The sequence below is a fragment of the Ovis canadensis genome, chromosome 3 (genome assembly GCF_042477335.2).
Source record: "Ovis canadensis isolate MfBH-ARS-UI-01 breed Bighorn chromosome 3, ARS-UI_OviCan_v2, whole genome shotgun sequence".
Classification (NCBI taxonomy): domain Eukaryota; kingdom Metazoa; phylum Chordata; class Mammalia; order Artiodactyla; family Bovidae; genus Ovis; species Ovis canadensis.
The window spans coordinates 102,301,492-102,322,791 of NC_091247.1; the positions used below are offsets into that span (position 1 = coordinate 102,301,492).

Below are 21,300 nucleotides of genomic sequence, written 5' to 3' on the forward strand. Positions count from 1 at the left end.
TCCTCTGTCTACGGATTCTCCAGGCAAGAATACTGGAGTGGGTTGCCATGCCCTCCTTCAGGGGATCTTCCTGACCCAGGGATTGAACGCGTGTCTCTTATTTCTCCTGTGTGTTCAATCACTGGTCAGGGAACTAAGATCCTGACCATCTCCCCGACCCCAAAACAAACCTCACAAATACCTGGAACAGAGGCTGGCTTTAGTCAAAGGAACACAAAGGAAGGCCTGGCCAATGAGGGGGAGAAAACACAAAGAACAAAACACAGATTAAAGTGTGAAAGGAATTATGCCATGTGGACATTCCTATTGCTTGGGTTCACTCAATACGTTCCTCAGAAAAGCTATGCTGTTTATTTTTAAGAAGATGACAGGTTAAAACATGGCTGAAGCTTTAAAAATGTGAAGGGCAGAAAGGGATGGGGAGGCACGGTTTCTCATTGTGCCTTTTGAGGTTAAAGAGCCTGAACACTTGACAACAGGGTCCCCAACCTCCAGGATCTAATGCCTGGTGATCTGAAGTGGAGCTGATGTAATAATAGAAATAAAGTGCACAATAAATGTAATGCACTTGAATCATCCTGAAACCACATCCCCACCCCCAGTCCGTGGAAGCATTGTCTTCCAGGAAACTGGTCCCCGGTGCCAAAAAGGTTAGGGACCACTGTTTTACACGAATCTGCAGGCTCTGGCATCCCGAGAAGGGCTGCACACCAGTAGCCACCGGAATCTGGGTGAGAATTGCTTCTCATTTCTGTTTCACTTGTTTATCTTTTTGGCTGGTTGCCTGGGGTTGAATTCCTATTTGATTGACAAGCTCAAATTTAACAGCAGCAAAGAGTAGCAACACCACTCCAGTGCTTGGCTTTGTCAAATCCAGTTTGAGTGTAATTATCATTGAGGAAAAACAGCTTTTCTCATTTTTTAAAGAATGAAATTAGTTGCTGGAGGCTGTTCACTGTAATTTGAAACTAGCAAAACCATATGGAGCCGTGACTGTGAGCATCCCATCTTATCTGTTTGCACATCCCAAGTTAATGGTGTGAAAATCAACAGGTTTGGCTTCCCTAATTCTCCATGTGGCTCTGTTCCTAACCGTGTCTTCTCCTAGCCTACCTAATTCTCGCTCCCACTATGTCCTTCACTCAGTCGCTCACACTCATGGTCCTCCCTCTGCAGGGTCTGTGCTCCTCCACCTGTTCCCCAGGCTGTTTGCCCCTTCTGAACTCGTAGGTCTACACAAACCTCTCCATTTCCTAAGGCTCTCCCGTGGGCTTGGCGTCCCCTCCTGCTGCCTCTATTCCCCAGCCTTCCGTCACTACTTCCTGCCTTTTTCCCACACTGAATTCCAAAAGTAAGATAAAGACATGTAACAAAGTGAACTCTCGGTCAAGGTATTTCTGACTTAAGGAACTGGAGCCAGAGAATCTGGATTAGCCTTTTCACAGGTAAAGAACAAAAATTCCTTATCACTTACAGCTCTGAGGAGGTTTTTTGGGAGTCCTCTCTAAAGAAAAAGAGTTCCCTGCTCAGGTATCCTTTGAGCTTTGTGTCCATGGATCTAAAATAAAATGATCAGATAAAATTTTGTTCCAATGTGTGTTCCTATCCTTTATTAAAGTTATAGAAAGCATACTAATTAGGTTAAACTGGATTATGCACACACATTTTTAGCTTCATTTTCTTGCAAAAATATAATGAACGGATCTTAGGATTGTCCTGGGTTCTGGAATGTTTTGACAAGAGTATCTTAGGGGAAAAAGATACATCTTAAGTGCAGTACAGTTTTGAAGGTATTGTTGTAGGGTTTATGAGGGCACAAAACACAGTTTTCCTCACAGTTGCTCAACACTGTGGTGCTTGCGAAGACTTTCCTATACGTGCAGTGCATGGGTTGTTTTCGTTTCTGTTACCTATGTTTCTAGCATCTGTCTATGCTCTTATTTACAGAGCAGTGCTAAGAGATAGGGTCTATCACCACGTTGTCTCATATACTCGGCATTCTTTGAAGACAGGTGAAGAGCATGAGGCTCTATGGATGGTTCTGGGCCTTGGGGTCTTCTCAGGGGGATCTGGGGAGAGTGTCCACACTATGGAGATCTGTGGAGGCCTTAACTATCATCACCAGGGAAGACTTCAGAAAAGTCCTAAGGTCTAGTACCCTCAGTGAGAGGAGAGTTGGAGGGGGAAGTTGTGAGAGTCATGGGTATCTTCAGAGTATGGAAGATGCAATCTGAGAGGAGAGAAGCCTGCTCAAAGAGCAAAGGGGTGAATGTTCACCTGAGAGTGTGTTTCAATAGCAGCTTTGTATGCAAAGCGTACATTAGTACCCCTATTAGTAAAGGTAGTACTCATTGAATACTGATCAGTGATGGCAAATTAATCTTATTCTCTAATGAATGTACTGTGTCTGTGAAAGTCGCTCAGTGGTGTTTGACTCTTTTTGACCGCAAACTGCAGCCTGCCAGGCTCCCCTGTCCATGGGATTCTCCAGGCAAGAATACTGGAGTGGGTTGCCATTTCCTCCTCCAGGGAATCTTCCTGACTCAGGGAATCTTCCTTGAATCCATGTCTCCTGCATTAGCAGGCATATTCTTTATCACTGAGCCACCAGGGAAGCCCCCATAATTGACACATAATACTGTGTAAGTTTAAGGTATACAGTACAATGATGTGATTTACACATTTTATGAAATGATGATCACAATGAATTTAGTTCATGTCCATCATCTCATGATGACACATTAAAAAGAAAAAAAAGTTAACTTGTGAAGAGAACTCTTTGGATCTACTCTCTTACAAACTTTCAAATACAACATACAGCAGTGTTAACAAGTTATCACAAGGTACATTAACTCCCAGGATTTACTTGCTTATAACTGGAAGTTTGGACCTTTGCCTATGGTAACCACAAACCTGATCTCTCTTCCTATGAGCTGTTTCTTTCTTTTCTTTAAGAGTCCCCTTATTAGTGATATCATATACCATTAGTCTTTCTCTGTCTGACTTATTTCATTTAGCATAATGCTGGCAAGGTCCATTCCTATTGTTGCAAATGATAGGATTTCCTTCTTTCTATGGCTGAATAATATGGGGCTTCCCAGGTGGTGCAGTGGTAAACAAGTGGCCTGCCAATTGGAGACTTAAGAGACAATGGTTCAGTCCCAGAGTCAAGAAGATCTCCTGGAGGAGGGCATGGCAACCCACTCCAGCATTCTTGCCTGGAGAATCCCATGGACAGAGGAACCTGGAGGGCTACAGTCCAAAGGATCACAAAAAGTCAGACACAACTGCAGTAATTTAGCATGCAATGCTCATTATACAACCACACTGTTTATCCATTCAGCCATTGATGGACACTTAGGTTATTTCCATGTCTTGGCTATTGTAAATAATGCTGCTATGAACATGGGGGTACAGAAGAGACCCCCAGAGACAAAGGGGGAGTCTAGTTGGGGAACAAGAGTGTGTATCTGAGTGTGCTCTGGTGGGGGCTGGAGGATGGTCCAAAAAGACTGTTGTTCAGGGGCACAAAGGGCTCTAGTGGGAAAGAGGTGGGACTAATGGCAGAGAAGACCTTGGTGGCCAAGATAAGGAAGCCAGAGGGGATGAGGTGGTGAAGAGGATGAGTGACGATTAGGAGGACACAGTGGCTAGGGCATTCTGGAGCAAAGTGGTGAGGCCAGCCGTGGGGGCAGGAAATGCCAGTGAGAAGGGAGGGGCAAAACAAAAGCCAGTGATGAGGTGGGAAAGTGTGGTGGGGCAGGACCCATCAGTGAGAAGGAAGACAATGAGGGGAGCCTGGACAGGTGCAGTGAGGGGAAATGGGCCTGTGGAAGGCACTCCAGCAGAGGCTGGGAGACCTTGTAGGGCCCACTGAGAAGGTGGAGGCTGGTGTCAGGGAGGCTCTGCAAGAGGGCTGTGGACACTGAAGTGGGGACAGTGGAAGCAGCATCTTCTCCAGGCTCCTCAAACAGCAGAATGCCAGCTCTGGGAGGTTCCATATATGTACATGTATGAAGACACCTCACAGCCAGTTAATGACATGCAGTTGTTGACAGTGGCCCTTATCAGGGATGTCCTTGGGAATGCGGAGGGCAGGGCACAAGCCTTAGACAGGAAGGAACAGGGGCAGGGTGTCCTGGTGGGGCAGTGGCACCTGATGGTTACTCCCACCCTGTTCCCTGCACCCTGTTCCTCACCCCCATGGCTTGACCTCATATTCTCTTCCCTGGAGATTCCCCTCACATGTCATGCCAAGCCATCCTGAGGGCCTGGAATTGCACCAGCCATGCTGGGAAACGGAATACAGAAAGCAGGGAAGTGATGGATCCCCCTGCACAGAAGAAAAAGGAAGACTTGGACCACCTGAGTTTCTTTCTGGCAAGTTCTCCAAGCAGGGGGACCAGCAGACTGGGTTACCTGTGGTGAAGCTAGGAGCACAGAGATACTCTAAAGAGGTGGAGGCTGAGTGGAATGATCTTAAGGAGAGATCCTAGCAGCTTAGACCATGAGAGCAACAAGAATTACCATCAGGGGACTTCCCTGGTGGTCCAGTGGAATCCACCTTGCAATGCAGGCGACTTGGGTTCAACCACTGGTCAGGGAACTAAGATCCCACATGCCATGGGGCAACTAAGCCCACGCTGCAACTCTTGAGCCTGTGCAATGCAATGAAAGAACCTTCATGACACAACAAAGTGTCCCAACTAAGACCTGACGCAGCGAAAGAAAAAAAAAATTAGCATCGAGAGTGCTGGCTCGCCGCAGACCAAAAGACACATCTGGAACTTGGTAAGTTCCCTTTATTGCATCTCAGAAACAGTTCTTTGGGAAGGACTTTACAGGATTTGGGCTTTTATTAGATGATTTTGATGAGTGTTCACAGAAGCAGGGGTTGCTCAGGATTGGACACTGTCAGGAAAAAGAGATGGCTCTATGACTGGTGTCTTCATTAATCTCATCTAGAAGGTGAGAGGGAAGAAGTGAGGCTGAAGCTGTGTGACAAGGAGCAGCAGCCCCCACGTTACCCAGAAGAGGGGAATGTTCAGTCATTTTTCTGGCTTGAACAATACTGGTGTTTTCAACTATTCTCAGACATGATTACACAATGAGCGTGTTTTTGTCTTGATCCATCAGTCACAGATGGAGAAGGAAATGTCAACCTACTCCAGTATCCTTGCCTGGAGAAGCCCATGGACAGAGGAGCCTGGTGGGCTACAGTCCATGGGTTGCAGGAGTCGAACACAACTTAGCAACTAAACCACTATCAGTCACACAGCGGCTTTATCTGATGTTGGTGATCTGTGAAATCGCTCCAGCTCCTAGACACACCAAGGTGTGATGGTTCCAAGCCAGCTCCTGACTGTCAGAGTTGTTTTTCTCTAATGATCCTCCTTGGCCAAAGACAAAATCAGACCACAGGTATGAATCCAAGACAGCCAGATTTTTCACTTGTTGAGTTTGCTGATTCAGGGAATTCCCTGGGGGTCCAGCGGTTAGGACCACTGGAGGGGGCATGGGTTCCATCCCTGGTTGGGGAACTAAGATCCCGAGTGTCGTGGGGTGTGGAAAAAAAGAAAAACAAAACAGGAAAGTTTGCCAGGTGAGACCAGGAAGATGTCCAGAGGGCATAGTCTTTATTGGACCAGAGCTAATGCCCCCTCTTCTGTCATAGGATGAGTTGCTGAGTCATCTGATGTGACAATGACTGCACAGCAGCATTTAAGATTTTGGACAGGATACAATGAGGAAAGATAGAAGGCAGGAGGAGAAGGGGATGACAGAGGATGAGATGGTTAGATGGCATCACCAACTCAATGGGCATGAGTTTGGACAAACTCCAGGAGATAGTCAAGGACAGGGAAGCCTGGCGTGCTGCAGTTCATGGGGTTGCAAAAAGTTGGACATAACTTAGCAGCTGAACAATAACAACAATGACCAACCATAACACAAGCAAGTACCAGAAACCAAAGGATCGTGAGTCTCGTGACAAGTCTTACAAAGCCAGAGTCCCAGATTATAAAACCCAAGCAATAAACACACTGAAAACATCCCAGGATCCAGCAGGGTCCTTTAGAGAATCAGGTGTTTTATTTATCCTTATATCCACAGTTGTGCTTGCCCTGTAGTATGTAAATACAATCAGAAATACACGGCCTCACCCCCAACCACCACCAGTTGAGAGGAAATCAAGGTGTTCAAAGGGGCTTTGAACATCCTGTCTAGTCTTGTCAGAATTGCATTGCTGGCAGGTAGGACGTGCAGTGGAAAAACTCTCAGTGGTATCTTTAAAATTACCCAGCTGGCCCAATGTTGCTGCTGATTTTCCTCTGCTTTGTGGGTAATGGGCTTCCCTGGTGGCTCAGAGGTTAAAGTGTCTGCCTGCAATGCGGGAGACCTGGGTTTGATCCCTGGGTTGGGAAGATCCCCTGGAGAAGGAAATGGCAACCCACTCCAGTATTCTTGCCTGGAGAATCCCATGGACAGAGGAGCTTGGTGGGCTACAGTCCACGGGGTTACAAAGAGTCGGACACGACTGAGCGACTTCATTTTCACTTTCACTTTGTGGGTAATATCACAAAACATACTTGCCAAGTTTCACTTTTTATTACGTCCACCTCCTTACATATAGAAAATCACTTCAAGGCTCTTTAATTCTTTCTCAGTTTTGTAGGGCTCCTGTGATGATCAGCACATTTGTTTCTAAAGCATTTCAATGTCACGGAATAACTCCAAATCAGCTACCTAGCCCATCAGTATAAATATTTAGTTTTGTTACTGGGCAGATCTGGGAGAGGGCATTGGATGGATCAAATTTTTTAAATATTAAAAAAATATTTATTTACAGATGCACTGGGTCTCTGTTGCTGCACTTGGGCGTTCTCTAGTTGTGGTGAGTGGCGTGCTGCTCTTCATTGTGGTGCTCAGGTTTTTCACTGTGGTGGCTTCTCTTGCGGAGCTCGGGCTCTAGGGTGCTCAGGCTTACTTGCTCCGTGGCATGTGGGATCTTCTTGGACCAGGGATCCAATCCATATCCCCTGTGTTGTCTGGCAGATTCTTAATCTCTGGACCAAGGAAATCCAAATGGATATAACTTTTGAGGAAAGCTTATATTTCAAGGGCAAATTTGAGTCTGATGAGCCAGCCTGTTTAGTAATTTTTAATTTTACTAAGTATGTATAATCTACACACACAATTAAATCAGAATTATTCCGGGGAGTCTTTAGAAGGTCAGTTTAGGGTATGGCTAGTTCCCTGAGGCAAGCAACTGTGGGCTGTCCCTTTGTGGGAGAGGGAAGGAGGTGGCTGGGTTTAGAGTGACAATATTGGACAGCGGTGTGTGAAGGAACAGCACCCGTTTACCACAGGTTAGGTGATTACCTGAAAGATGCCAAGGGTTTACCGTCAGTGGAAGTCTATATAGCACAGCATGGGGAGCCATTAAGATTAATGGAGACCCAGGAACTAAATCAACTGAAGTTTTCATACTTTTATTATTACTGCTGTGGTTCTTACTCAAGGCGGATACACATCTTGGCTACTGGAGGTAAAGAAAGACTGAAATAAGCCAAGAGCCTCTGTTGATTTCCATTTAACTGAAGCTGTTCCCTAGTGCCTGTACAGATTCATAATGAAAAGAAAGGGAGTGGGGGCAAGGAGAGAATTTTTAATTTCAGAACAATGGAGAAAACTTCTAGAAGATAGTTTTATGGTACCAGTCTTTATGTCCGAGGACTATGTTTCTTTTAACATTAAAAATATATTCACTGAAATGTACTTAATAGACATATAACTAACCTAGGAAAATCAATTCCCTTTATTTTTTATTTTTTGCTGATACGAATTTATTACTTTTTATAAGTAATTTTGTCCCCATAGGTAGATTTATTGTACAGGAGACAGGGATCAAGACCATCCCCAAGAAAAAGAAATGCAAAAAAGCAAAATGGCTGTCTGAGGAGGCCTTACAAATAGCTGTGAAAAAGAGAAGAGAAAAACAAAGGAGAAAAGGAAAGATATACCCATTTGAATGCAGAGTTCCAAAGAATGGCAAGGAGAGATTAGAAAGCCTTCCTCAGTGATCAGCGAAAAGAAATAGAGGAAAACAATAGAATGGGAAACACTAGAGATCTCTTCAAGAAAATTAGAGATACCAAGGGAACATCTCATGCAAAGATGGGCTCGATAAAGGACAGAAATCGTATGGACCTAACAGAAGCAGAAGATATGAAGAAGAGGTGGCAAGAATACACAAAAGAACAGTACAAAAAAGATCTTCACGACCCAGATAATCACAATGGTGTGATCACTCATCTAGAGCAAGACTTCCTGGAATGTGAAGTCAAGTGGGCCTTAGGAAGCATGACTATGAACAAAGCTAGTGGAGGTGATGGAATTCCAGTGGAGCTATTTCAAATCCTGAAAGATGATGCTGTGAAAGTGCTGCACTCAATATGCCAGCAAATTTGGAAAACTCAACAGGACTGGAAAAGGTCAGTTTTCATTCCAGTCCCAAAGAAAGGCAATGCCAAAGAATGCTCAAACTACCGCACAATTGCACTCATCTCACACACTAGTAAAGTAATGCTCAAAATTCTCCAAGCCAGGCTTCAATAATATGTGAACCGTCAACTTCCAGATGTTCAAGCTGGATTTAGAAAAGGCAGAGGATCAAATTGCCAACATTTGCTGGATCATGGAAAAAGCAAGAGAGTTCCAGAAAAACATCTATTTCTGCTTTATTGACAATAAACTGTGGAAAATTCTTCAAGAGATGGGAATACCAGACCACCTGACCTGCCTCTTGAGAAACCTGTTTGTAGGTCAGGAAGCAACAGTTAGAACTGGACATGGCACAACAGACTGGTTCCAGATAGGAAAAGGAGTACGTCAAGACTATATATTGTCACCCTGCTTATTTAACTTCTATGCAGAGTACATCATGAGAAATGCTGGGCTGGATGAAGCATAAGCTGGAATCAAGATTGCCAGGAGAAATATCAATAACCTCAGATATGCAGACGACACCACCCTTATGGCAGAAAGTAAAGAGGAACTAAAGAGCCTCTTGATGAAAGTGAAAGAGGAGAGTGAAAAAGTTGGCTTAAAGCTCAACATTCAGAAAACTAAAATCAAGGCATCCGGTCCCATCACTTCATGGGAAATAGTTGGAGAAACAGTGGACACAGAGGCAGACTTTTTTTTTTTTTTGCTCCAAAATCTGCAGATGGTGATTGCAGCCATGAAATTAAAAGACACTTACTCCTTGGAAGGAAAGTTATGACCAACCTAGACAGCATATTAAAAAGCAGAGACATTACTTTGCCAACAAAGGTCCGTCTAGGCAAGGCTATGGTTTTTTCCAGTAGTCATGTATGGATGGGAGAGTTGGACTATAAAGAAAGCTGAGTGCCAAAGAATTGATGTTTTTGAACTGTGGTGTTGGAGAAGACTCTTGAGAATCCCTTGGACTGCAAAGAGATCCAACCAGTCCATCCTAAAGGAGATCAGTCCTGAGTGTTCACTGGAAGGACTAATGCTGAAGCTGAAACTCCAATACTTTTGCCACTTTGATGTGAAGAACTGACTCATTTGAAAAGATCCTGATGCTGGGAAAGATTGAAGGTGGGAGGAGAAGGGGACGACAGAGGGTGAGATGGTTGGATGGCATCACCGACTCGATGGACATCGGTTTGGGTGGACTCTGGGAGTTGGTGATAGACAGGGAGGCCTGGCGTGCTGCGATTCATGGGGTTACAAAGAATTGGACATGACTGAGCGACTGAACTGAACTGAAGGTACATTTAATCCTAGGAATTTTTTTCTTTTTGATCTGATGGTGAATGGGATTGTTTCCTTAATTTCTCTTTCTGATCTTTCGTCTTTAGTGTATAGGATTGCAAGAGATTTCTGTGTAGTAATTCTGTATCCTGCAACTTTACCAAATTTATTGATGAGCTCCAGTAGTTTTCTGCTGGAATCTTTAGGATTTTCTATGCATACTTCTTTTCCAATTTGGATTTCTTTTATTCCTTTTTCTTCGATTATCATGGCTAGGACTTCCAAAACTATGTCAAATAGTGGAGAGAGTGGACATCCTTGTCTTGTTCCTGATCTTAAGAGGAAATGCTTCCAGGTTTTCCACCATTGAGAACGATGTTTGCTGTGAGTTTGTCGTATATGGCCCTTATTATGTTGAGATATGTTCCCTTTGGGCTTCCCAGGTAGCTCAGTGGTAAAGAATACGCCTGCCAATGCAGGAGACTTGGGTTCCATCCCTGGTTTGGGAAAATCCCCTGGAGGAGGAAATGGCAATCCACTCTAGTATTCTTGCCTGGGAGATCTCATGGACAGAGGAGCCTGGCGGGCTACAGTTCACTGGGTCAAAAGAGTCAGACACAACTGACTGACTAAGCAGGCACACATGCATAATTAACCGCATTATCATTAACTAAAGTGATCAATAATTTTTTCTCCAGACAATGGAGAAAATTAGAGGACAGAAAATGAAATATTGTTTAGCTATTTTTTCTCTAATCATTTCCTATCATCTTACTACTTTCGAGGGAAAAAGAAATATAAGTGATCTTATCCAAAGGCATTTCATCATTTGTCACTAGACTGCCATTCTAAGAAATAAGGGTAAAATTTTTATTTAGTAATTAACATTTTGTGTCTGTTTCTTATTTGGAAACTGTCTAGACATCCAGTCTTTTTTTTTTTTTTTGGCCGGACTGCATGGCATGGGGGAGCTTACCTCCCTGCACCCCATGAAGTGGAAGTGTGGAATCTTAACCACTGGACTGCCAGGGAAGTCCCCCAGTCTTAGTTAATTAATCATTTACCTAACATATTAAAGTTGAGAAAAGTTTAAATGTATAAAACAGATTGTGACATGTATACTTTAAAAAAGGTGACAGATGGTTTAGACAGTAATTTAGACCCTTGATATTTTTATCAAGCTGTGTGCTCAAAAGTCAATACTTAATACTCCTCAAAATATAAGAAGGGAAGAATACCACCTGCATTAAAAAAAGTCTTTTAAAATTTTTTAAAGAAAAACAAGACAAATAATGTCTTTTTTTCTTTATTATTTTTTTATAATATTGTATTGGTTTTGCCACACATCAACATGAATCTGCCACGGGTGTACACGTGTTCCCAATCCCAAACCCTTCTCCCATCTCCCCTCCACCCACACACCATCCCTCCGGGTCATCCCAGTGTACCAGCCCCAAGCATCCTGCACCCTGCATTGAACCTAGACTGGTGATTTGTTTCTTATATGAGATTATACATGTTTCAATGCCAGACAAATAATGTCTTCATCGAGATTTCTTTACCTTTTGTTCTAAAGTACCTCCCAAACACACAATCTTGCTCATGCCAAAAGCTTCCTAAAGTGGCCAGTGCAATTCCAAACTTTGGTGAAATTGTGACAGAATGATAAGCATCCTATTAACAGTTAGTACTGTTAACAAGAAAAGATGAAGAAAACAGGTGTTTGGACTGAAAGAGGCACCATTTAGATTGAGAAGACCCTGGGAAGTGGAGAGGCTCTTAAAAAGATAGTACTTAGGTAACTTTATCTCCCCTGAGCCTGACCAAAGGGCTAATGGTTTCACCAAGGAGTGGCCAGACAAACCTTCTGAAATATAAAGCAATTCTCAGAGACACAAAGACAGGAGAGAAGAAGTCCCTAAAAGATTTGAAATGATGGGAGGCAGAGGAGTATGAATCTCGGGATTTCCCTTGTCCAGCCGGAGGATGGACTTGACCAGGCTTGGCATATCAACTTCATGGAAGCCCCCTGGATCCCAGCCCCTGGCAGTCATGCCTTTGTGGAACTTCCCTCCTCCTTGAATGTGGGCTGGACCCGTGACTTGCTTCTAACCAGTGGAATGCAACAAAGGAGATGGAATCCAGATGACTGCATTTACATGGCTACCTAAGAGGTAGCACCCATCTTGCTGGAGTCTCTCACTCTAATGCTGCTTTTAAAGAAGCAACTTGCCTTCAATTTTATAGCTACAAGGAAATGAATTCTGCCAACAACCTGGGAGAGCTTAGAAGCAGATACCCGTTCTGTCAAGGCTCTGAAAAGAGGCCAGTTTTGGCTGATACCTTTTTTGTAACCTTGTCAGACCCTAGGTGGACTAGCAAGCTAAGCCATGTCCAGATGCCTGACCCAGACAAACAGTGGGGTAATGAGCACATGTGGTTTTAAGCGGCTGAGACTGTGGTACTATGTCACATTACAACAGAAAACGAACACTCTAGCCTGTGCTCCTCTCCCGACAGGCTTTTACTCTTCTGGACAATTTCATTTCTAAACATCCAAATGAAGATTTAGATATTTTCCTTTAGTCAGGCACAGCTAAGGTTAAAATAACTTATCCAAAATTTGTTAGACTCTTTGGGTAAAAATTAACCAATGGTCCTCTCCCCATGTTAAACAATATTAGCCCTGTAAAAGATGGGAAAACATCAGCAGGGGCAACTTTCATATCCACAACTGGCCTCAAGCTAACTAAAGCATGGACAGCTTCTGTTGTGGCAAATAGCTATCTCTCCAGTTAGAACCAGCCCTGTGAAGTTAGTATCCTTCCGCTTTATATCCTCTCCAGGCTATATATGTACTGATGTTCAGTAATTGTAGAACTGAAACTGTGACTGCCTTGAAGCTTATTAATTCATGGATCTGGCTTCACTTCAGGCAGCATTTCTGCTTGATGCCCAGATTTTGACAGGATAGACACAGGACCACGGGCAGCGAGTATGCCAATGTTACTGCTGCCTGAGCCAGGTTTTAGGAGAATAAAGGGCAAATAAAAGAAAATAAAGGGCAACTAGAATTCCAAGTCTTCAGCATCATCTTTAGTTATCAGCTGCCACAGGATCTCCCAGTACGGAACCTCTCCTAAAATTCTCCCCACCCCTACAAGTATCTGAAAAGGAAACAAAAGAAAATAATTTTCCCTAAAGAATTTTTCCCTTCTCATTTACTTCTTTTAAATAATAAACCTCAATTGTTGGCAGAGGTTTCTAGGAATTAAAGGAATATCAATAAAGTTTAGGCCAAATGAGATTTATAACTAGAAAATAGATACTACTGGGTGTTAAAGAATAGAATGAAGCCAAGTCCACATATGTACGTATAGACACAACAGCACATAGCCATCCGTCAAGCTATACCCGGTGTCTAACGCCTCTGGCTGAATCTCTGTTCCCCAGCAGAGCAGACTAAGCTCCTTTAGAGCAGGAACCACATCTGGTCAGCTCTGGATTTCCCCAACACATACATAATACACTCTTCACTCAAAGGGCCACTTATAGGCTCTGTAACCACCTAGAGGGATGGGATGGGGAGGGAGGTTCAAGAGGGAGGGGACATAAATATAACTGGTTGATTCATGTTGATGTTTGGCAGAAACCAACACAATACTGTAAAGCAACTATCCTTCGATTTAAAATTAAAAAAATTTTTTAAAGGACCACTCATAGAGTGTGCTGAATCCAAATGAGAAAACCAGTTTTTAAAAAAGTTAACGATTGCTAAAGTGTCACCTGAACCCACGTGTTTAAACATTGCTATTCTTACCCATTTTCCAGTTACACTACTGGGGGGTGGGGGGGGAGGGGAGATAAACTACTGAGGGTGGGGTGGGGCGTGAATTAAAGCAATTAATAGCACTAAAACCTCCAAGTCTACATCAAGGAAGAATCACACCATGCTTAGCCAGTGAAAAGGATTCAAATTTTTTCAGTATTTTAATGAGAACACTTTCTCACCATCTTTAAATAGAAATGACTCCCACTTTTTACTCTGAAGCTGCTGGGCTGTCAGCACTTCTTCGCTTCCTGGTCCGTGGGGTTCAGAAGCCACCGCACAACCAGCTCGCCAGTGCTTTTCAGGCACGTGTTGGACATGTCCTCCTCTGTTGGGAGACCCTGGGGCAGCTTCAGGGGCTTGATTCTGTGACATGAGAGGATGCTGTCAGTGTCATACCAGGTAACACATTTTAAGAAACTGCTAGAATAACAAATAACAAACCTTATCAAATGTTTAACCACTTTCAGCTTTGCATTCACTGAAGGGATATTCTTGTGAACTTGAGGAGTGTGTGCCTACATACAAAGGAAACAACATTAGGGATCAATTTCAACAGTGCAGATGGTCCCACGTGTCAGGAAGAGGTTAAGGTGAAGTCTCCTTCTATCTAAATCGAACTTTCTAATATATTACATGAAATAATATGTTTAAACAAAAGAAATATTAAATAAGTAGGTTAGAAGTTTTAAAGGTGGAAAATTTACAACAAATTTAAACAACACTAAAGATGACTAAAATAGGTACATACTTTTTGTAACCCAAGCATCTTTATTATATCTTTCTCCCAATATGGACGTCTTTTTGCACTTTTTATCCTGGTAACAATATGCAGTTTATGAGGTTGCTGTGGATCCCCACCGTATTTTTCATGATCTTCAGGTGAAGGCTGAAAAACCTAGAAAGAAGAACTACAAATGATAAATTTTCAACATAGCTTCAATGTATTCCCCCACCTTTTTTTCTCTTAAAAAAAACAACAAACTTCAAACAACTACATAATGATTTCATATCTAATCATTCTACAATCCTCATCCTCAAATTGAACATTTCTACCAGTCCAACTACTCAGATAGAAGAAATCGAAGGAGTTCATGCACTAAGAAAAACATCACACAGCCAGGGATTTTGTTTTGTTTTGATAAAGAACAAAGCAGGAGGAACCGGATGACAAATGCCAGGAGAAGGCACTGCACTATACTGGATGGGCCTTGAACTGCATCCCCTACCCCATTCAAGGAGGGGATAAATGTAAACCTACAGTAACACGTGAGTATTATCAAACAGAAGTGTGTACTGGGCTACATTCCCAAATAAGGATATATGTGTAACACTATTTATAATACTGGAACATTTAAAGGTCATATCCATATTCCTCAAGAGAATAGCTATAAAAAATTATGATTATTGTGTAGTCATAATTATTACATTCTAAATAAAACTAGTAATAATATAACTAAATCAGATGTGATGCAAATAAATTCCACTGTATTCTACTGGACTTAATGCTGCTATTAGAATGAATAAGGCTTATCATTTACCATTTTTGTAGGTACTAACTTTGAAGGATGGTCACAATATACTCTTGAGCAAAAACAACCAAATTTCCACACCACAAAAAAACAAATTTCCACACCACTATGTGTAGTAGGATTCTGTATTTGCTTCACCTATACCATGATGGAGGTTCATGACATTGTACAGGAGACAGGAATCAAGACCATCCCCATGGAAAAGAAATGTAAAAAACCAAAATGGCTGTCTGAGGAGGCCTTACAAATAGCTGTGAAAAGAAGAGAAGCGAAAAGCAAAGGAGAAAAGGAAAGATATAAGCATCTGAATGCAGAGTTCCAGAGAATAGCAAGAAGAGATAAGAAAGCCTTCCTCAGCAATCAATGCAAAGAAATAGAGGAAAACAATAGAATGGGAAACACTAGAGATCTCTTCAAGAAAATTAGAGATACCAAGGGAACATCTCATGCAAAGATGGGCTCGATAAAGGACAGAAATCGTATGGACCTAACAGAAGCAGAAGATATTAAGAAGAGGTGGCAAGAATACACAGAAGAACTGTACAAAAAAGATCTTCACGACCAAGATAATCACGATGGTGTGATCACTCATCTAGAGCCAGATATCCTGGAATGTGAAGTCAAGTGGGCCTTAGGAAGCATGATTATGAACAAAGCTAGTGGAGGTGATGGAATTCCAGTTGAGCTGTTTCAAATCCTGAAAGATGATGCTGTGAAAGTGCTGCATTCAATAGGCCAGCAAATTGGGAAAACTCAACAGTGGCCACAGGACTGGAAAAGGTCAGTTTTCATTCCAATCCCAAAGAAAGGCAATGCCAAAGAATGCTCAAACTACTGCACAATTGCACTCATCTCACATGCTAGTAAAGTAATGCTCAAAATTCTCCAAGCCAGGCTTCAGCAATATGTGAACCGTGAACTCCCTGATGTTCAAGCTGGTTTTAGAAAAGGCAGAGGAACCAGAGATCAAATTGCCAACATCCGCTGGATCATCGAAAAAGCAAGACAGTTCCAGTAAAACATCTATTTCTGCTTTATTGACTATGCCAAAGTCTTTGACTGTGTGGATCACAATAAACTGTGGAAAATTCTTCAAGAGATGGGAATACCAGACCACCTGACCTGCCTCTTGAGAAACCTTTATGCAGGTCAGGAAGCAACAGTTAGAACTGGACATGGAACAACAGACTGGTTCCAAATAGGAAAAGGAGTATGTCAAGGCTGTATATTGTCACCCTGCTTATTTAACTTCTATGCAGAGGACATCATGACAAACGCTGAGCTGGAAGAAACACAAGCTGGAATCAAGATTTCCGGGAGAAATATCAATAACCTCAGATATGCAGATGACACCACGCTTATGGCAGAAAGTGAAGAGGAACTAAAAAGCCTCTTGATGAAAGTGAAAGTGGAGAGTGAAAAAGTTGGCTTAAAGCTCAACATTCAGAAAACGAAGATCATGGCATCTGGTCCCATCACTTCATGGGAAATAGATGGGAAAACAGTGGAAACAGTGTCAGACTTTTATTTTGGGGGGCTCCAAAATCACTGCATATGGTGACTGCAGCCATGAAATTAAAAGACACTTATTCCTTGGAAGGAAAGTTATAACCAACCTAGATAGCATATTGAAAAGCAGAGACATTACTTTGCCAACAAAGGTCCGTCTAGGCAAGGCTATGGTTTTTCCAGTAGTCATGTATGGATGTGACAGTTGGACTGTGAAGAAAGCTGAGCACCGAAGAATTGCTGCTTTTGAACTGTGGTGTTGGAGAAGACTCTTGAGAGTCCCTTGGACTGCAAGGAGATCCACCCAGTCCATTCTGAAGGAGATCAGCCCTGGGATTTCTTTGGAAGGAATGATGCTAAAGCTGAAACTCCAGTACTTTGGGCACCTCATGTGAAGAGCTGACTCATTGGAAAAGACTCTGATGCTGGGAGGGATTGGGGGCAGGAGGAGAAGGGGACGACAGAGGATGAGATGGCTGGATGGCATCACCGACTGGAGGGACGTGAGTTTGCATGAACTCAGGAGTTGGTGATGGACAGGGAGATCTGGCGTGCTGCAGTTCATGGGTCGCAGAGTTGGACATGGCTGAGCGAGTGAACTGAACTGATACCATGATGAGTGTGTACATATGATGTATTCTATAAATACTGATTCTAAGAATATGACCTTAAATTCTAAACATAAGTCTAACAATTCTATACATATGTGTGTGTGTTAGCCGTTCAGTCGTGTCTAACTCTCTGCTACCTCAGGGACTATAGCCTATCAGGCTCCTCTGTCCATGGAATTCTTCAGGCAAGAATACTGGAGTGGGCAGGGGTTCTTCCCAACCCAGAGATCAAACCCAGCTCTCTGAATTGCAGGCAGATTCTTTACCACTGAGCCACCAGGGAACCCATATAAGTGTGTGTATACATGTATACACACACACACACACACACACACAGACACACACACCCTTAAATGTAGAAAGGTCTCAAAAACATTAGGTCGAGAGTCATACCTCTGGGGACAGACTGAGGAAGGACAAAAAAAATGTTACTTTAATCACCAAGAATATTATTCAATCATTAACTTCTCCACGGAGGGATCAGGTTACACTGCTAAATGATGAAAGCCACCGGAGAAGCATTATAGCCAAGATGATGCACATCTTTAAAAATACGTAAAAGAGAAGTACATGGAGGGTGTGCACAGTGGCTGTCTTCAAACAGGTGAGATGAAGGGTATTTTTCTAGAGCTTTTGATGAAATGTTGGTGAGAAGAATGGTGGCAAACAGAGGATGGGGTAGGCGCACCAAAGAAAAGGAGAGACAACATGAAGAAACAGTGTGTGGAGCATGAAATATTCAGGAAAAGTCAGTGGTTCCATGAGAATAAGGCAGCAAAAAAAACATGAAAAGCAATGCAAGGGGAGTTAAACCAAGCTCAACTATGCTGAGTCTTTAGAAATTTCCAGAAGGCATATAAAGCTATTGGAGGTATGAAACAATATGACATTTCAAAGACAGGTTCGGAAAGAAAACTCTTTCAAAAGAACTGGAGGTGGAGACTGATACAAAACAACTCAGGAAGGACTTAAGGACATGGTTTAAGGGTCTGAATTACAGCAGCTGTAACAGAAAAGGACTGATCTGGGGACTCTGGCCAGTAAAATAGATGGATTTGTGGTAGGTGAGGGAGCAGATGGGGTTGAGATTGACTCAAAGGTTTTCAGTCTGTGAAATCACACAGAGGATCAACTGACATCACTAATACAAGTGATGTATTAGTAATATAACTAATACAAGCATGTTCTTTTAGTTTGGTTATTTGGAGGGAAAGTAAGACAATGAGTTTAATTTTGGATAACTTGAAATACTTATGGGTTATCCAAGCAGCAAGGTTTAGAAATTATTTGAGAAAACAGGAATAAGTCTGGAAGATGGGCAACGGGCTACAGATGTACACTTCAGAGTCATTTCTATGAGGCTGGAAAGTTTTCATACTCACTACAGCTGGCAATCAAAATCACTGCTTTCCACATTTTAAACAAATGTCAACATCTGTATCTATCCTTTTCTTCCAGAAGTTTACAGTCTAGGAAACATGGAAAGATATGACAATGTAGTTGCAGACCATGACTTGGAAAAAACAGAGTTCTGATAAAAGAACATCAAGCATGTTAAAGGTATCAAAATAATTGACAGTAATACTATTTTAGCTTTTAAACAATCAGTAGGGAATGGTGGTTGCCAGAGACTGGGGAAAGAAGGTATGAGGAGTTACTGTCTAATGGGAACAGAGTTGTTCCAATTTTGTATGATGAAGAGTTCTGGAGAGGGATGGTTGTGATGGTCACACAATAATATGAAAGTACTTAATATCACTGAGAGAAAGTGTTACTTGTTCAGCTGTGTCCAATTCTTTCCAACCTCCTAGACTGTAGCTCACCAGGATCCTCTGTCCATGGAATTCTCCAAGAAAGAATACTAAAGTGGGTTGCCATTCCCTTCTCTGGGGGATCTTCCCCACCCAGGGACTGAACCAGGGTCTCCTGCATTGCAGGCAGATTCTTTACCATCTGAGCCACCAGGGAAGCCCATAGTATCACTGAAGTGTACCCTTAAAAAAAGATACTAAAGTTCATATCTTTGCATTTTACCATAACACTGAAAATTTGGAGAAAACAAAACAAAAATCTACTGAGGGCTTAGCCAGAGTTTTTCGAAAGAATGATAGGTACACACAAGTTTAGCAGAGAAGATCCAAATTAGCAACAGTTGATAGAGAGTGAAAACCAAGAGCCACAGGGACAGTCTGAGCAGGAGGAAGACAGTTCATTTTCTCAGGACAACGGTGATATGAAAACACAAAATATTAAGGGAAAAAACCATAATCAGGAATAAACAGGTTCTGAGATGATAAAAAATCCACTACTTAAAAGGCCAGTAGTACAATTTTATTTTTAATAATTATTTACCTAAATCACACTATGTTTAAAACTCTACCCTTCTACCTATATCGACAAATAATTTAACGTGAAAGTTTCCAATATTGCAAAACCCAGTGCCTTTCAAAACACAACATGTTTTTCAAAAACAGTAACAGGAAAACAAAACCTTGTTCTTACTTCATCTGGAATTCTTGACCTCGTAAATTTGTGACGAATCCAGTCTGTACAAACAAGAGGTTCCACACCTTTTGTTGCTGTCTAAAATACGACATAAAACATTTGATTTTTAGCACTCTATCTAGTGCAGAAATCCAAACCTATTATTTTTAGGTGACGAAAGTCTACTCTTTTTGTTCTCGTGTTAGTTGCTCAGTCTTGTCTGACTCTTTGCAGCCCCATGGACTCTAGCTTGCCAGGTTCCTCTGTCCATGGAGTTCTCCAGGCAAGAATATTGGAGTGGGTAGCCATTTCCTTCTAAGGGGATCTTCCCAATGCAGGGATCGAACCTGGGTCTCCTGCATTGCAGGCAGATTCTTTACTGTCTGAGCCATCAGGGAAGCCCTATTCTTACCTAACCTGTAATTATGAAACATTTATCTCAACCACCTAGCTGAATGAATACATCTTATCTTACCACTAACATTAAATATTAATATAAATGTTTAAGCCAGCGATTGGCAATAATTTTCTGTAAAGGAGTAGGCAATAAATATTTCCAGTTCTGGGCTACATGGTTCCCAGAGCCAAGTCTCAGCTCTGTCGCCGCAGGGCCAAAGCAGCCATCAACAATATGTAAACAAATCGTTGTGGCTATGTTCTAATAAAACTTTTTCAAAAACAGATGGTCAGCTGAACCTGGCCTGTAGGTTATAGTTCATCAATGCGATCAAGACAACATACGGTAATTTACCCTTCAACAACACAATGTAAAATAAAGTCAAAATGAGTTTCCAGTTTTCTTTCTAGTCCCAACAGTGCCATCAACTCTGGGTTCCTGTCTCCTATTCTCTTTCTACAAGCCTGCAGTAGTATTTCTCCCGGGCTGCAAAAGAAAAAGGATTCACTGCCAATCCTTCATACCAGGAAACTCCTCTGGGTGGGCAGTAATCCTCCTCTCTGTGCCTTCCCTGGACAGCAGAGAGCACTGGGAGAAGCAGCAGGGAGGAATGGGGGTGGGGGGAGGGGGAAGTGATGGACACAGGCTCTGATCCACCAGGAAATAATAATGACCACTCAAGATTAATCTGAGGCTAAGGTAAGAATCTCAAGCACCTGACATTATCATCATCTAATTGCAGGTCCTACCTAGACTCTGGCCCTCATGAGTAGCCTAGGCTACACCACTCCAATTTCTAAAAGACTAGAAGGAAACACATGAAAGTACAAACATAAATGATCTCTGAGAAACTGTTTCTTTTCTTTCTACTTTTCTACATTTTTCTAATTTTCTAAGATTGAAAATGGACTCTTTTTAAAATTGAAGGGAAAAAAATCTAAAAAGATTAAGGTGAACAAAGGGGAATCAACACTAGTCATTTTTTACCAGCATGTTCTCTAGGAAAAGGTCTTTTGTGATTTCAATTCTTTAGGAATAAAACAGCAAATAAACCAAATAAAATCAACTCTCAACATTAAAAAAAAGAAAAAATATATAAAGAAACTTAAAAATGTAACTTGCCTGTATGTTTTGTTAATTAGAAAAGAGATTAAAAGT

At 42.1% G+C, this 21,300-nt stretch overlaps 1 protein-coding gene across 4 annotated transcripts in view; it reads right to left on the reverse strand.

Moving 5' to 3' along the window:
* MRPL30 (mitochondrial ribosomal protein L30) overlaps positions 1–21,300 on the reverse strand; it is a 32,618-nt gene that overhangs the window by 3,617 nt on the left and 7,701 nt on the right. For 2 of the 4 annotated variants that reach the window (XM_069583856.1, XM_069583857.1), the window contains exons 3-6: positions 19,764–19,844; positions 14,361–14,507; positions 14,054–14,127; positions 13,752–13,975 (exon numbers count right to left, since the gene is read on the reverse strand). In XM_069583856.1, coding sequence (XP_069439957.1) covers positions 13,843–13,975; positions 14,054–14,127; positions 14,361–14,507; positions 19,764–19,844 — 435 coding nt within the window. In that variant the 3' untranslated portion in view covers positions 13,752–13,842. Of the gene's footprint in view, positions 1–6,058; positions 7,065–13,751; positions 13,976–14,053; positions 14,128–14,360; positions 14,508–19,763; positions 19,845–21,300 lie in introns of those variants that run through there. The other 2 variants (XR_011255786.1, XR_011255787.1) reach the window with 2 other exon arrangements.